Source organism: Gopherus evgoodei, chromosome 14, assembly GCF_007399415.2.
Source record: "Gopherus evgoodei ecotype Sinaloan lineage chromosome 14, rGopEvg1_v1.p, whole genome shotgun sequence".
Classification (NCBI taxonomy): domain Eukaryota; kingdom Metazoa; phylum Chordata; order Testudines; family Testudinidae; genus Gopherus; species Gopherus evgoodei.
Window position 1 is genome coordinate 16276187 of NC_044335.1, and position 14368 is coordinate 16290554.

The following is a 14368-nucleotide window of genomic DNA, read 5'->3' on the forward strand; positions in this document are numbered from 1 at the left end:
ATCTTACTCTGTGTCCACACTTGCAAGGCACAGCCAGCGCTGCAACTCCCTGGCTGCAGCGCTGGCTATACACTGGTCTGCTTGGGGTGTAACGATTCCAGCGGTGGTGATGCAGCGCTGCTCATCAAGTGTGGCCAGCAAAAGCGCTGTTATTGGCCTGGTATTAGGAGGTATCCCACAATACCTTTTCAGCCACTCTGCTCCTCGTTTCGCACTCCACTGCCCTGGGCTGAGGTGACCTGCCCTTTAAATGACCCGGGAATTTTAAAAATCCCCTTCCTGTTTGCTCAGCCAGGTGTGGAGTGTAATCAATCAATCAGTGACCATGCCTCCATGCGCCAAATGAGCCCCAGCATGGAGCACTGGCAAGTTACTGGACCTCATCAGTGTTTGGGGGGAGGAAGCTGTGCAGTCACAGCTGCGCTCCAGCCATAGGAATTATGATACCTATGGGCAGATATCAAAGTCCATGCTGGAAAGGGGCCATGACTGGGACGTGCTGCAGTGCAGGGTTAAAGTAAAGGAGCTGCGGAGTGCCTATTGCAAAGCCCGTGAGGGAAACCACCGCTCAGGTGCTGCCCCCACGATCTGCCGTTTTTACAAGGAGCTGGATGCGATACTTGGGGATGACCCCACTGCCAATCCGAGGACCACGATGGACAGTTCAGAGCAGGGAGAGGGGAGAGAGGTGGAGGGGGTAGAGGAAACTGAGAGTGAGGGTACTGGGGTGGGGGGAGACACCCCGGAGTCCCAGTAGGCATGCGGCCAGGAGCTCTTCTCAAGCCAGGAGGAAGCTAGCCAGTTGCAGCAGCTGGAACTTGTTGGTGAAGAAGAAGCAGAGGAGCGGGTTCCCAGTAAACAGCTTTTATTTTAAGGATGGAAATGTTTTGGGAGAGGAGGGGCGGGGGGTTATGGCTGCATGCATGCATGCCTAGATGTGGAATAGCCCATTGATGTGGTCTATCACATCTCGGTAATCGGCCTCTGTAATCTCTTCAAAAGTTTCAGCCAGAGCGTGGGCAATGCGCTTGCGCAAGTTTATAGGGAGAGCCACTATGGTCCTTGTCCCAGTCAGCCTAACGCCTCCGTGCCTCTGTGCCGTGAAGGGTGAGGGGACCATTGCTGCACATAGGCAAGCTGCATAGGGGCCAGGGCAGAATCCGCATTGCTGGAGAAGACCCTCCCGTTCTTCCCAGGTAATCCGCAGCAGCGAGATATCTGGCAGGATAAAATCCTGTGGAAAAGGTAGGGATAGTGTTCAGTGCAGGTTCCCCCCCCCCCCAGCTCTCTGATTTCCCCAATGCACAGAAACCCCAGCGCAGCCCTGACCCAAGCAGTTGCACTTTCCAGGTGAGCCATGGCAGCAAGATGGCTTCCAGGAGTAACTCCTGTGGCAAATGTAGGGGTAGTGTTCGGTGCAGTTTCCCCCCAGCTGCTCTCTGCCTTCCCCAATGCACAGAAACCCCAGTGCAGCCCTGACCCAAGCAGTTGCCCTTCCCAGGTGAGCCACGGCAGCGAGATGGCTTCATTAATCACTCATTCCCCATTACTCACCATGTCTGCTATGTGTAAAGGATGCTACAAATGAGACTAAACTCCTTAACTGTGATTATAAACAATGCAGCCTCTGTAATAAATATTTTTATTTGTTTTTTTTCTAACTGAATAGTACCAGTAATCCACCATCCCTATCATAGACTGCTGAAAAGCTACAGAACCTGAGGAGGAAACCAAGAAAAAGCAAAGATTTGGTGAAAGCAGTTATAAATCAGTCTGCCAGAGAGAGTAAGAGGCTGCAGGACTGGAGAGAAAAAATTCAGCAGTGGAGGGAAACAGAAAGCAGGAGAAAGGAATTGGCTAAGAAGAAAAGCACAAAGCAGCTGGTAAGCCTCCTGGCGCGCCAAATGGAGTGTATGCAGTCACTCATAGCCATGCAGGCAGAGCACTACCGTGCTGCCCGTCCCCCCATCCCAAAGCTCTCTCCCTTGTGCCCCAATGTCAGCTCAAAACCCCCTTCTCCAGCATCCAGGTTCTTACCACCACCAGCTGCCCCCAACACCTGTACGTTCACCTACCAGCCCTGAGAACTACGACCCTTACCCTCTGCACTCAACCCCCATCACCATGCAGCATTTTCATCCTGAAGTGCAGCAGGCATTGCAGAACACTCCAGGCAGGACATATTCAAACCTCTGATTGTGCAGTTCACCACCCTACCCCCCGTCCTTTTACTTACTGTCTTTTCAATAAATGATTTCTTGGCTTTTAAAACAGTTTTTATTATTGCAGAAAGTGAAAGATACTGTACCCCAAGGGAAAAACAGGCACTGCAAATCATTGTAACCACTGCACTTCACTCCTGTGCAAGGCACCAAACATTACTGTTGGCTTTCAGCCTCAAATTGTTCCCTTAAGGCATCCCTAATCCTTGTAGCCCTGTGCTGGGCCTCTCTAGTAGCCCTGCTCTCTGGCTGTGCAAATTCAGCCTCCAGGCGTTGAACCTCGGAGGTCCATTCCTCACTGAATGTTTCACCCTTCCCTTCATAAATATTATGGAGGGTACAGCACGTGGATATAACCGCAGGGATGCTGCTTTCCCCCAAGTCTAGCTTCCCATAAAGACATCTCCAGCGTCCTTTTAAACGGCCAAAAGCACACTCCACAGTCATTCTGCACCGGCTCACCCTGTAGTTGAACCGGTCCTTGCTCTTGTCAAGCTTTTCTGTATACGGTTTCATGAGTCAAGGCATTAACGGGTAAGCGGGGTCTCCAAGGATCACAATGGGCATTTCAACATCCCCTACTGTGATCTTGCAATCTGGGAAAAAAGTCCCGGCCTGCAGCTTCCTGAACAGGCCACTGTTCCGAAAGATACGTGCATCATGCACCTTTCCAGGCCAGCCTGTGTAAATGTCAATGAAACGCCCCCGCTGATCCACAAGCGCCTGGAGAACCATAGAGAAATACCCCTTCCGATTAATGTACTCGGATGCCAGGTGGGGTGGTGCCAGAATAGGAATATGCGTCCCATCTATCGCACCTCCACAGTTAGGGAAACCCATTTGTGCAAAGCCATCCAGAATGTCCTGCACATTCCCCAGAATCACGATTCTTCTTAGCAGGATGCAGTTAATGGCCCTGCAAACTTGCATCAACACTATTCCAACGGTCGACTTTCCCACTCCAAACTGGTTTGCGACCAATTGGTAGCAGTCTGGAATTGCCAGCTTCCAGATTGCAATAGCCACCCGCTTCTCCACCGGCAGGGCAGCTCTCAATCTCGTGTCCTTGTGCCGCAGGGTGGGGGCGAGCTCAGCACACAGTCCCATGAAAGTGGCTTTTCTCATCCTAAAGTTCTGCAGCCACTGCTCGTCATCCCAGACTTGCAGGACAATGTGATCCCACCACTCAGTGCTTGTTTCCCGAGCCCAAAGGCGGCGTTCCACGGTGCTGAGCATGTCCGTTACTGCCACAAGCAATTTATTGTCACACGTGTCAAGCGAATAGATATCATCGTCGGACTCCTCACTGTCACTTTGGAGCTGAAGGAATAGCTCAACTGCCAAACGTGATGTGCTGGTGACATTCATCAGCAAAGTCCTCAGCAGCTCGGGCTCCATTTCCCACAGAAATCGCGCTGCAGACTAGTAATGGCGCCAAACTGCTGGGATGTGAAGCGATGCACCACAGGGCGTTGGGACAGGAAGCGGAATGACCCGCACCCTTCCATCCCCTTCCACAACCCACAGCGCCAAAATGGGACGAGGTGCTCTGTGGGATAGCTGCCCACAATGCACCACTCCCAACAGCGCTGCAAATGCTGCAAATGTGGCCACACTGCAGCGCTGGTAGCTGTCAGTGTGGCAACAGTGCAGTGCTGTCCCTACACAGCTGTACGAAGACAGCTGTAACTCCCAGCGCTGCACATCTCCAAGTGTAGCAAACTCTTTGGGCCTGAAACGATGTCATCTTCTGTGCTTGTACAGCACCTAGGACAAAGGAGTCCTGATTCTGATCAAGGCCTCAAGGTATTACTGCAATATGAACATACAATAATAAAATAATACAACAGCAGCAGCATCTTGAATGCTCTAAATCATCTCACCAATTTATGTAATGATCAGATTTGCTCAGTTTACAAGTCAGGACAGAAATTTTCTAAGTCTCAGCACTTACAGGCTCAACCTGGTATCTGGAAACCAAGCTGCTTTTTATCCACTTGAGAAAGTGCTACCAGTGATAAAGATCATGGAATCTAAATTCAGCAGGGAATTTTGAGGAAGATACACAAGATTACAGAATGGAGCTTTACCATTCCACAGTCTTGCAGCACTGCCAGCAGCAAAAGCTTGCTCTCCTCATAAGCTAATAACTTGATTCATGAGAGAGGCACCCTGCATTTTCAAAGCACAGAAGGAAATATTTAAGTGCACAACTCCCATTAACATCACATGGCCCTATCTACATGCACATATAAATATGGGCAGAAGGTCTCAGAATTGCACTTGCAGATTTGTACACTTTATTTCCTAATGTGATTTGCATGGTTGTGGATGACAATAATTGAACATGAAAATAGATAAATCAACTGTTTGAGCAATTACCGAATGTGCGTTGTTGTAGGAGCACCAGTGATCTGAATGCTATGTATAACCCGTACGTGCAAAATATGTTACACTTCTCCATCCCCATTTAGTCTCCTCTCCCTCTCTGAATACCTGTGAAGTCGCTTTCCTCCTCCCCCCTCCCTCCGGGAATGCTTGTGGGATGAATGGGCTTCTTGAACAGATGGAAAATCAGAAGAGCTCCCAGGCAGACAAGGTGTCTGCGACTCTAATTAGGCAATGCTCACACTCCCACTGCATGGACACTGCCTGCACACTGCCTGAGGTGGAATGTAACCAACCAGAGGTGGCCAAGTCATCTCTAGTCACAGGCCATGAGAAGCAGGTCCTTAAAACTGGAAGGAAGCCATGTGCTCAAGAGTGCACTCACAAGCTTGTACCTCCCGTGAAGACCCTTCGTCAGGACCGTCTGGTCAGTGGTTCGCTGCATTGCTTTCCATCATGCCTTGGAAGACTTACCTTCATTGCACCATCCATCGTTGTGCTGTGGGACATTTACCTTGAAGAATCCTGACATCTCCAGTGCCGTGCCTGTCCTGGGAGCATAAGTATGCAAGTATGAGTGTGACCTCCCTCACCTTCTTTTGAGCTTAGCTACCAAAATAATAAAAGTGCTGCTTTATGCCAAACTCTGGTGGGTTATTAGTCCTCCCTAAGCTTACTAGCTGGCCCAGTTTTGGGTAACATGCACTTATCGTTACTACTTGTAAATCTGCAACACAGTCTCATAACATCTCAGTAACCCTTTAAGTACAGTCACGCATCAAGGCCTAGATTATTTTAACTGTGTGTGAAATCTCTATGATGGCATAGGCCATCACACTATTCACACATACAAGTTTTGCCCAAAGAATGCTAAAAACCTGGCCCTAAATATCTAAATTATAGTTGTCTCAATCAGAAGGATCTTCTGCCCAGCTGCAGACAGAGATTACAAATATTGATATACTAAAGCCTCTTTCTCTTTCCCTTTTGGATAGAAGGAGGCTCTCCAAGAAGAGTCACAGCCCTGTGGACTGAGGAAACATGGTAGATTCCAATAGGACTTATCAGTATGCAGTGCAGCCCTGAAGAAGAGCTCTGTGTGGCTCGAAAACTTGTCTCTCACCCCAACAGAAGTTGGTCCAATAAAAAAAATACACCTCTACTCCAATATAACGCTGTCCTGGGGAGCCAAAATAAATCTTACCGCGTTATAGGGGAAACCGCATTATATCAAACTTGCTTTGATCTGCCAGTGCGCAGCCCCGCCCCCCCAGAGCACTGCTTTGTCACGTTATATCCAAATTCGTGTTATATTGGGGTAGAGGTGTATTACCCCACCCACCTTGTATCTCTAAGACTTACCAGAACAGATTTTCAGCTGCTGTAAACTGGCATAATGATGTCAGGGGAACTATGTCAATTTACACCTGCTGATGATCTAGCCCATCATGTCTATCAAAAGGTAAAGATTTTTGCAGTGCAATTCTCTAGCATAATTTTTACCACAATGAGGTGGAACTCTCTATTCCAGAAGAGAGGGGAGAAATGTTTCCCCTTGGCAGGTTCTGTGCATGATAGCACTGGAGAAGGCCACTGCTGGGGGGAAAAACCACAATGTATTCTCTTCAAATAAAGACTACAGCTGTTCTCTGTGAGCTCACACTACTAAAGGACACATTTAGCATGTGGATATGTGTGCGCATTAATTCCCGAGAATTTTATTTCTTGTACTGAAGCCCTGTAAGGGATTCAAAACAGTCACACTCATCTATTTTTCCCAGCATGCATCCTGTTATAGCTTACCAGGGATGATGGGGCCACACAATTTCTAGACTGTTTGTAAATAATACATTTTAGAGTATAAGCAGTAAAGGTTAACACCCTAGCAACTGAGACACAGGAGAACCAAAGTAAGTGCCATTCCACCAACTTCAGTGGAAGCTGCATCCATGTACTGAAACTGCATTTGGCCCACTGGCTTCTGTCCTGCTGGGACTAAGGGCAAGTCTACACTATTGTGCTATATCGGTGCCTCTGGTGAAGATGCGCTATGCCGATGGGAGAGCGTTCTCCCGTCAGCATAATTACTCCACCTCTGCAAGAAGCAGAAACTATGTTGGTGTGGACAGCATTTAAGTCGATGTAATTTACATTGCTCAAGGTGGTGTCTTTTTCAACCCTGAGGGACGTAAGTTACATCAACCTAAGAGGTAGTGTAGACCAGCCCAAAGTCTACCAGGCACACCAGGAGAGGGCATTTGTCAACATCACTAACCTCCCGTGACTGGCAGTCTTTGGTCACAAGGACTGGAATAAGAAAGGATACAGGACAGGAGTGATGTTTATCAACAGTGATGTTTATGTTCATTAAAAAATAGCTTAAGCCAATTCCAGCCAGAGTGACATTATTTAATGCCATTCCATATGGCTAAATGCAGTGCCTTGCATGGTGTCAAGTATCAGAGGGGTAGCCGTGTTAGTCTGGATCTGTAAAAGCAGCAAAGAATCCGGTGGCACCTTATAGACTAACAGATGTTTTGGAGCATGAGCTTTCGTGGGTGAATACCTACTTCGTCAGATGCATGTAGTGGAAATTTCCAAGGGCACGTATATATATGCAAGCAATATAAATTTCCACTACGTGCATCCGACGAAGTGTGTATTCACCCACGAAAGCTCATGCTCCAAAAAGTCTGTTAGTCTATAAGGTGCCACAGGATTCTTTGCTGCTTTTACAGATCCAGACTAACACAGCTAGCTCTCTGATACTTGACATTATTTAATGCTTTACTGTTGAAAGCATTACTTACCAATGTGCACTCCATAGGAGGACATAATAAAAAAGAGAGAAGAGATACAAACTCTAAGAGATTACTTGACACTGCCTTTTTAAAATACACCAACAGGATTGCAAAGCAGGCGTAGACAAACCCAACATCCTGTTTTTACACTGGACTCAGCTGCATGTGTTCAACTGTTTCATAGCAATTGTGAAAGCAGGAAAAAGTAGACTGAGCCCCTAATTATGTATTTACTGCACTTTCTCTAATGGCTCAGAGGGGCCTATAACAAACTGCAGCATAAATCACACTCATTTTCAACCACCTGTAATTAAGCACTTACTGAGCAGACCATAACAAGCTCCTTTCAGGTGATTATGGAAATTATCACATTTATATGACAGACACCCAAAGCATCTCAGCATTAAGGGTCTGAGAGAAAACCCACTCAGAACTTCAGAGCTATGAAAACAATACAGGGTGGCATTTGATTATTAATTAAGGCACAAGAGCACCAGTTCAGGTTGGCATATTAGTCCGCCTCTGTCCCCTTTCGGGACGGCAGTCATATTTAACTTGAAGTGTTTAATAAATAAAGACCTCTAAAGTTCTCAATGCTTTTTTTGTAAAGAAATAAAAGTGAAATGAAAACAATCACTATTTTACTTCTCAGCCTAAGATAAAAAAAAAAAAATCCATGTGGGGTCTGGCCTTGAGAGGAGTTTTCCTTTCTGCTTATTCCTTCATTCAAAACCACTGACCAAAACACAAGGCCTGAAACATTTTCTGCAACTTGGTTCTCTCTTCTCTGCCCTTCTCCCACCTATTTAAACCCACTTTCCTCTCTTGCCACTCCCCTGTGAACCCCTTCACTGGCTTCCTGTTTCTCACCACATCAAGTTCAAACTCCTCCTCCTCTCCTTCAAAGTCCTATATAATCTCAGCCCTGCCTAAGCATCATTCATTTACTCCCAGGTTCAGCATTATGCCCCTATTCCTCCCTGAACCATTTTCTAGTTCTTGTGCTTCAAGATCCCTCTCTCTCTTCTTCAAAACACTCTTCTTCCAGGAAGCTGCCTTCCTTGTGCTCCACACCAGTAACCACTCCCTTCTTCACACAAACTGCTGACCTGGCTCTGGTGTATCTTAGCCTGTAACCATTTCAGGGCAGGGAATGTTTGTAAAATGCCATGTTAATTTACAACAGGCAATGTTAATATTCCCTGTTGTAAATTAATATTAGTAAGAAACAATATCAAGTTTCTTCTACAAGGTTTTCCTCCAAGCTCTTATCTCCAAGTCAAAAGTTAAACTTCCTTTGTCAGTACCTGAAGGACTCCCTGGGAAGTTAATGGAGACCAAATGAAACAGATGACTCTTCAAAATAATTGAACTGAAGAACTACACATCTCCAAAAAATACTCTAAGTGCACACAGAAACATTCCAATGTTTCTGGAAATTAACTGGTTCTTCAGTAAGATGCCCTCCAAGTCAGGTTCAGGATATTGCAAGAAGAAAACCATGAAGAGGAGGAGAAAAACATTCAAAACAGAACAGGAAACAACTGCACAGAATTGTGTAAATGAGACAAGTAGATTTCTTTAGATCAAAACCAAAAATAAATCAGAGTCTCTTGCAACTCTAGAGGATACATTTGGACCAGATAAAGTTACTTACTGCCATGGAGCACGGGCCCAGCAGTCACACCTCAGAGTCTGATGTAACTTTGAGTTTGTAAAATGCTCTTCTGGACTCCACAATGCCTTTGTCATGCTTCTATAGGTTCCTTCTTCATCAAGCATCATATGTTTCAATTACCATGACCAGTCAACGAACATAATTTAAAGTTGTCTTCACCATGAAGAAGATTGCATATGTTGTACATTAACTTTTCCTTCTAATTTTTTAATAAGTAATAGCATGAGTTTTAGATAGTTGCTGGTGCTTATTGAGTGTTTTGAGTTTAAATTCAAATCTTGCCGATAATGACAGAGCATAGAGCTGAGCTAGCAAGGGCAGACCCCTCTGGAAATAAACATTTAAGAATATCCCACACATGCCATAGTTAATTTGTAAATATAGATTGGATTCTTCTGGCATATCATCTATATTGAACAGGATACAAGAGTGTGCAAGAGCACCCAGAGAACATTGCTAAAATAAGTGGTTAATTTCACTTGGATAGGCAGGACGGAAAATTACTTACTAGTAAAAAAGATTGTATGTTGTTTTTATATTCCTACAAGACCAAACAGCCTGGGTGCTCAGCTGCAGTCAATTTCAATGTGGGATAGTCAATATTCTAGTCCAGCAGTTCTCAAACTGTGGGTTGGGACCCCTGAGTGGGTCACAACCTCATTTTAATGGGGTTGCCAGGGCTGGCTTAGACTTGCTGGGGCCAGGGGCCAAAGCCTGAGCCCCACTGTCTGGGGCCGAAGCCTGAGGGCTTCAGCCTTGGGCAGTGGGACTCAGATTACAGGCCCCTGCCTGGGGCTGAAGCCCTTGGGCTTTGGCTCCTTCTCCCTCCCCTCATGGGGCAGTGGGGCTTTGGCTTTGACACCCTCTCCTCCAGAGTGGCAACGCTTGGGCAGGCTCAGACTTCAGTTCCCCCTCCTGGGGTCATGTAGCAATTTTTGCTGTCAGAAGGGGGTTGTGGTGCAATGTATTTTGAGAACCGCGTTCTAGTCTTACATATTATTAGGGTTTTAGTAAGTATTACTTATGGTGCTTTGCAAGACTGATAAAGATGGAGTTCCTGCTCCAAAGAGTTTACACTCTAAGTAACACTGCAATAAAATTATTTCTGCAAAACCACAAAACACCAAAAGTGGATAGCTAGTCAAGTTTCAGAACTTCTTATTTTGCATTTTAGGCAGAATTCCATCCATTGTTGTTTATGTATTTGTAGGTTGTATTATTAAAAATATGCTTTCCCCATGTCCACTTTGAGCTTGAAGAATTCAGCTAATCAAATTCTGAATCTGATAACTGGTCTCAATGGTACAATAAGAGTGGAAATTCTCTGGGGATCTCAGTGACGGGGAAACTGCATGGATTTATCTCCTTGCAGAGGTACAGAGGGGAAGCCATGCAAAGATCTCAAAGCTGTGGGCTCAGCTAAGTAGCCTGGTTAAATGCACAGTACAGAGGAAAACGTGGGGAGATGAGCAAGAAGAGGGGAGGAGAAGGCAGGGGGTGAAACAAATGCCCACAGGGGAAGTGAAAGGGGATATTACACTTTCTGGCTTGGGAACTGTTTGAACAATTAGAGCAGTGTAAAGAATCCCCTGGCTCCCCACTACTACCTCCAACCTAGATAATAAATAAGCAAGGAACTATACTGCCAACAGAAGAAAGAGGATGAAGAGCTGTCATAAGAGAAGAAATGATCCAGGGGCAGATTTTCCCCTGTCAGGGGACAACTTTAACCATCTTGCCTGGCCTGGGGACAACCTCCAGCACCAATGCACAGAAGTGCTTTGAGCATTGGCCTGCTAAGCCCAGGGTTGTGAGTTCAATCCTTGAGGGGTCCATTTAGGGATCTGATGCAAAAATCTGTCTGACGATCAGTCCTGCTTTGAGCAGGGAGTTAGCCTAGATCAGTGGCCCCCAACCTTTTCGTCTGGCGGGCCGTGGCGGTCGAGCATCCGCCGAATTTCGGCAGCATTTCAGCGGCGACTCCTCTCGATGACATCGCTTGATGCTTGACCGCCGGCCAGGACGCGGGGGCATATAGATGCGGGCACCGCACTGGGGACTCCTGGACTAGATGACCTCCTGAGGTCCCTTCCAACCCTGATTTTCTATTATTCTATTCTAAGAGAGTCACACCCCCCCCCCATCACATCCAGGCCAGCTAGCGCAGAGGTGGGCAAACTATGGCCCGCAAGCCACATCTGGTCCGTGAGACCATCCTGCCCAGCCCCTGAACTCCTGGCTGGGCAGCTAGCCCCCTCCCCTGTGTCCTCCACAGCCACGCGGGCAGCGCTGCGGGAGGCTGGGCTGCGCAGCACCGTGTCTGGCTCCGGCCAGGAGGCACAGCTCCAGACATGCTGCTCTGAGCAGTATGGTAAGGGGGCTCGGTGGGTTGGATATGGAGCAGGAGGTCCTGGGGGATCTGGCAGAGGTTTGGGGGGAGGGGGAGGGAATGGGGAACAGGGGGGATTGGCTAGGGGGTGGCGTCCCGGGAGGGGGTGGTCAGGGGACAAGGAGTGGGGGGGTTTTGAGGGGGGCAGTCAGGGGTCAGAAAGTGGGGAGGGCTCAGATAGGGGGCAGGGGCCAAGGGCCAGGCTGTTTGGGGGCACAACTTTCCCTACCTAGCCCTCCATACCATTTCGCACCCCGATGGGCCAAAAAGTTTGCCCGCCTCTGCGCTAGCGGGTGGGAGCGAGCTACAGGGCAGAGGGGAGCTACCCTCAGTCACCTCCGCTCCTCCCACGCCTGCCGCAGAGCGAGCTAGTCCCCTCCCTCCGCTGAAAGCGGGGGGCAAAGAAAAGGCAGGGACATGGTCCCAGCATCCTCCCCGAGCACCTGGGGACCCCTCCCACGTTACCCAGCCCCCTAGTGCCCCCAGCGTGCCGGAGACGCCCCCAATCCCCGCCGGGGCGCCTGCAACCTAACACCCCGCTGAGACCGCCCGGCCCGCGCCTACCTCCTCCCCAAGGGGCAGGCAGAGGGCGAAGCGCTGAGCCCCGCTCTCCTCCGCCTGGGGCTCCGGTTGCTCCCGGAGCAGCTGCAGCATCGCGGCGGCGGCGGCGGCGGCTCCCTCCTCCTGGCCCCCGCCTGCGCTCATGGCAGCCCCGGCTCCTCCCAGCCCAGGCCCGGCGGCTGCACAGCGAGCGCTTCCCCCGGCCGCTGCCTCCGAGCCGCCGAGGCAGCTTCCAGCTGCGGCCGCTCTGGCGCTCCGCAACCGAGCTCAGGGCGCCACCTAACGGGGCGAGGCGGGAACTGTGGCCGCCGGCTGCGGCTGAGCTACCCCTGGGGGCAGGAGCCCGCTACCCGCAGGCCTAGAGCTGGGCCCGGGCCCGGGCCCCGGCTAAGGCGAACGTGCCCTTCCCGCGCCTCAGCTTGACACTAGGCTCGGTGGAGACCCCCCAGGCTGGGCCGCGGCTCTGCTCCAAGGGCGGCCGCCGCCCGCCCCTTTCCCGTGGCCGGGCAGCTCGTTCCGCGCGGCCCCCCCCCGGCACACAGGCTGGTGCGTTGCCCTGCCGCCGCCCTCCTGCTGCAGCCCCAGGACGCCCCCCCCCCCGCAGCTGGGGAGGGGGTTGGAAATCTTGGTTAATTGTCTGGCAAAGGGGAGCCCCCGGCGCCCGCCCCCTGCTATCACCCACCCACTCCCGCGCCCCGCCCGTTGCTAAGGCAAGAATGAGCCTTGCCCTGGAACCAGAGTCTTCGAGCCCGGCTCGTGTGGCGGGAGAGCGGGGACCAGGGCGCCCGTGCCGCTTTCGGACCTGGCTGCCCAGCTGGCAGATTAGTTGCCGTGTGAAAGCATGAAGCGGCTACGGGAGGGAGGTTCTCCTGGTTCCACTAGACAGTCAGGGCTTGTCCACCTGGGGCAGGCGCTGCGGGCGAGGGCTGGAGCAGCAGTGAAATTACAACGTCTAGCTAGGGGAAGGGCCCGGAGTCAGCCACTTTGAGTTGGGGGGAGGATTAACCCTTCTTGAACGCCAAGGCTTAGCGATCCCGCAGGAGACAGAACAGCCTTCCGAAAGGTTCACTCCCAACTTTCCAGTTAAAATGAGACCGAAGACGCACACACCTGGAAAGACCAGACTGGACATACCTGATAGATCTAAGGTATAAGGGTGGCTGGCTTTATGTTAAAGATGGTTCCTGTTTGGGGAGATATAAAATGTAATACGTCAATATAGATTCATTTCCTGACAAGGCTGTTTTGGCAACCCCCCACCGCCCCACAACAATGGACATTTCATTAACGTTTCTGTTTTGTAGAAAGAATAATTTTCTGTCAAAAACATTTCCATGGAAAATGTTCAACCAGCTCTAACGGTGTTTGCCTGGGAGGTGGTGAAAACATTGGTGAAACATCCGCTACTTCTATCCAATCCATGACTCATAGCACAAGAAATTTAATCAGGCATCATACAGAAAATCTGTAGAATTTCTTGCTTTATAGGAATGTGGATAACTAACACAGTATTTCTTGTGTTAGCACAAGGCACAAACACACCATTTCTGTGCTAGTATTTTTTATTTAAATGTAATCCTTTTTTTCTAATAGTATCTCTCCTTTTTAATAGTATAATGTGGCCTGGAGTACCAAGGAGTTAAAATATTCCACATTCAAATCCCTGCCCCACCACCATCTCTGTATTCCCTTAAGCAAGTCATTTTCCAAGGGAGCCCTTGATTAAAGCTGCTCCTTAACCTCTGTTTCAGTTTCCTCACCTGATGAAAGGGGATGTTATCTACCACAGAGGAGTGCTTTCAGCATTCAGTTAATATTTCTAACAACACTTTGGGAGGTGTTAAATTGTAATTATTATTAAAGTGCCAGCATAAGGCTATGAATTCCATGACCCCCTACAAATATACTGTCTATCTGATAAAATTTAACAGGCACACACTATAAACTAGCTTAAAGCAATATAACATGAAACTAAATAGAACACTAACACACATCTGTATTATGATCCCTTTCATGATCTCAAAAGATTGTACAGACAGTGTATGCAGGTGGGTTGCCTCATAAAACCCTCCAAAACAGAGTAATATTAAGCTAAATATACAGATAGAGAAACTGAGGCACTACATAGGTAAGTGAGTTGTCTAAGGTCACAGAAAGTCAATGATAGAGACAAAACTAGAAACCATGTCTCCTGAGTCTCAGACCTGTGTTTTAAGTCACAAAGCACCCTTTCATCCCTCTTACATCGCAGTGAGGGCAAATATAAGAGAATTTCTTTGGAAGCCTGCAATTAACTTGGATTGTTGGAAAAAAATAAAATAAAAATCAA

The 14368-nt window shown here is 48.6% G+C and overlaps 1 protein-coding gene across 3 annotated transcripts in view; it reads right to left on the reverse strand.

Annotated features, from left to right (window-relative positions):
• BCAS4 (breast carcinoma amplified sequence 4) overlaps positions 1-12199 on the reverse strand; it is a 64966-nt gene extending 52767 nt beyond the window's left edge. The window contains exons 1-2 of one of the 3 annotated variants that reach the window (XM_030533733.1): positions 12043-12116; positions 5085-5161 (exon numbers count right to left, since the gene is read on the reverse strand). In XM_030533733.1, coding sequence (XP_030389593.1) covers positions 5085-5120 — 36 coding nt within the window. In that variant the 5' untranslated portion in view covers positions 5121-5161; positions 12043-12116. Of the gene's footprint in view, positions 1-5084; positions 5162-9068; positions 9117-12042 lie in introns of those variants that run through there. The other 2 variants (XM_030533734.1, XM_030533732.1) reach the window with 2 other exon arrangements.
• Positions 12200-14368: the final 2169 nt, after the last annotated feature.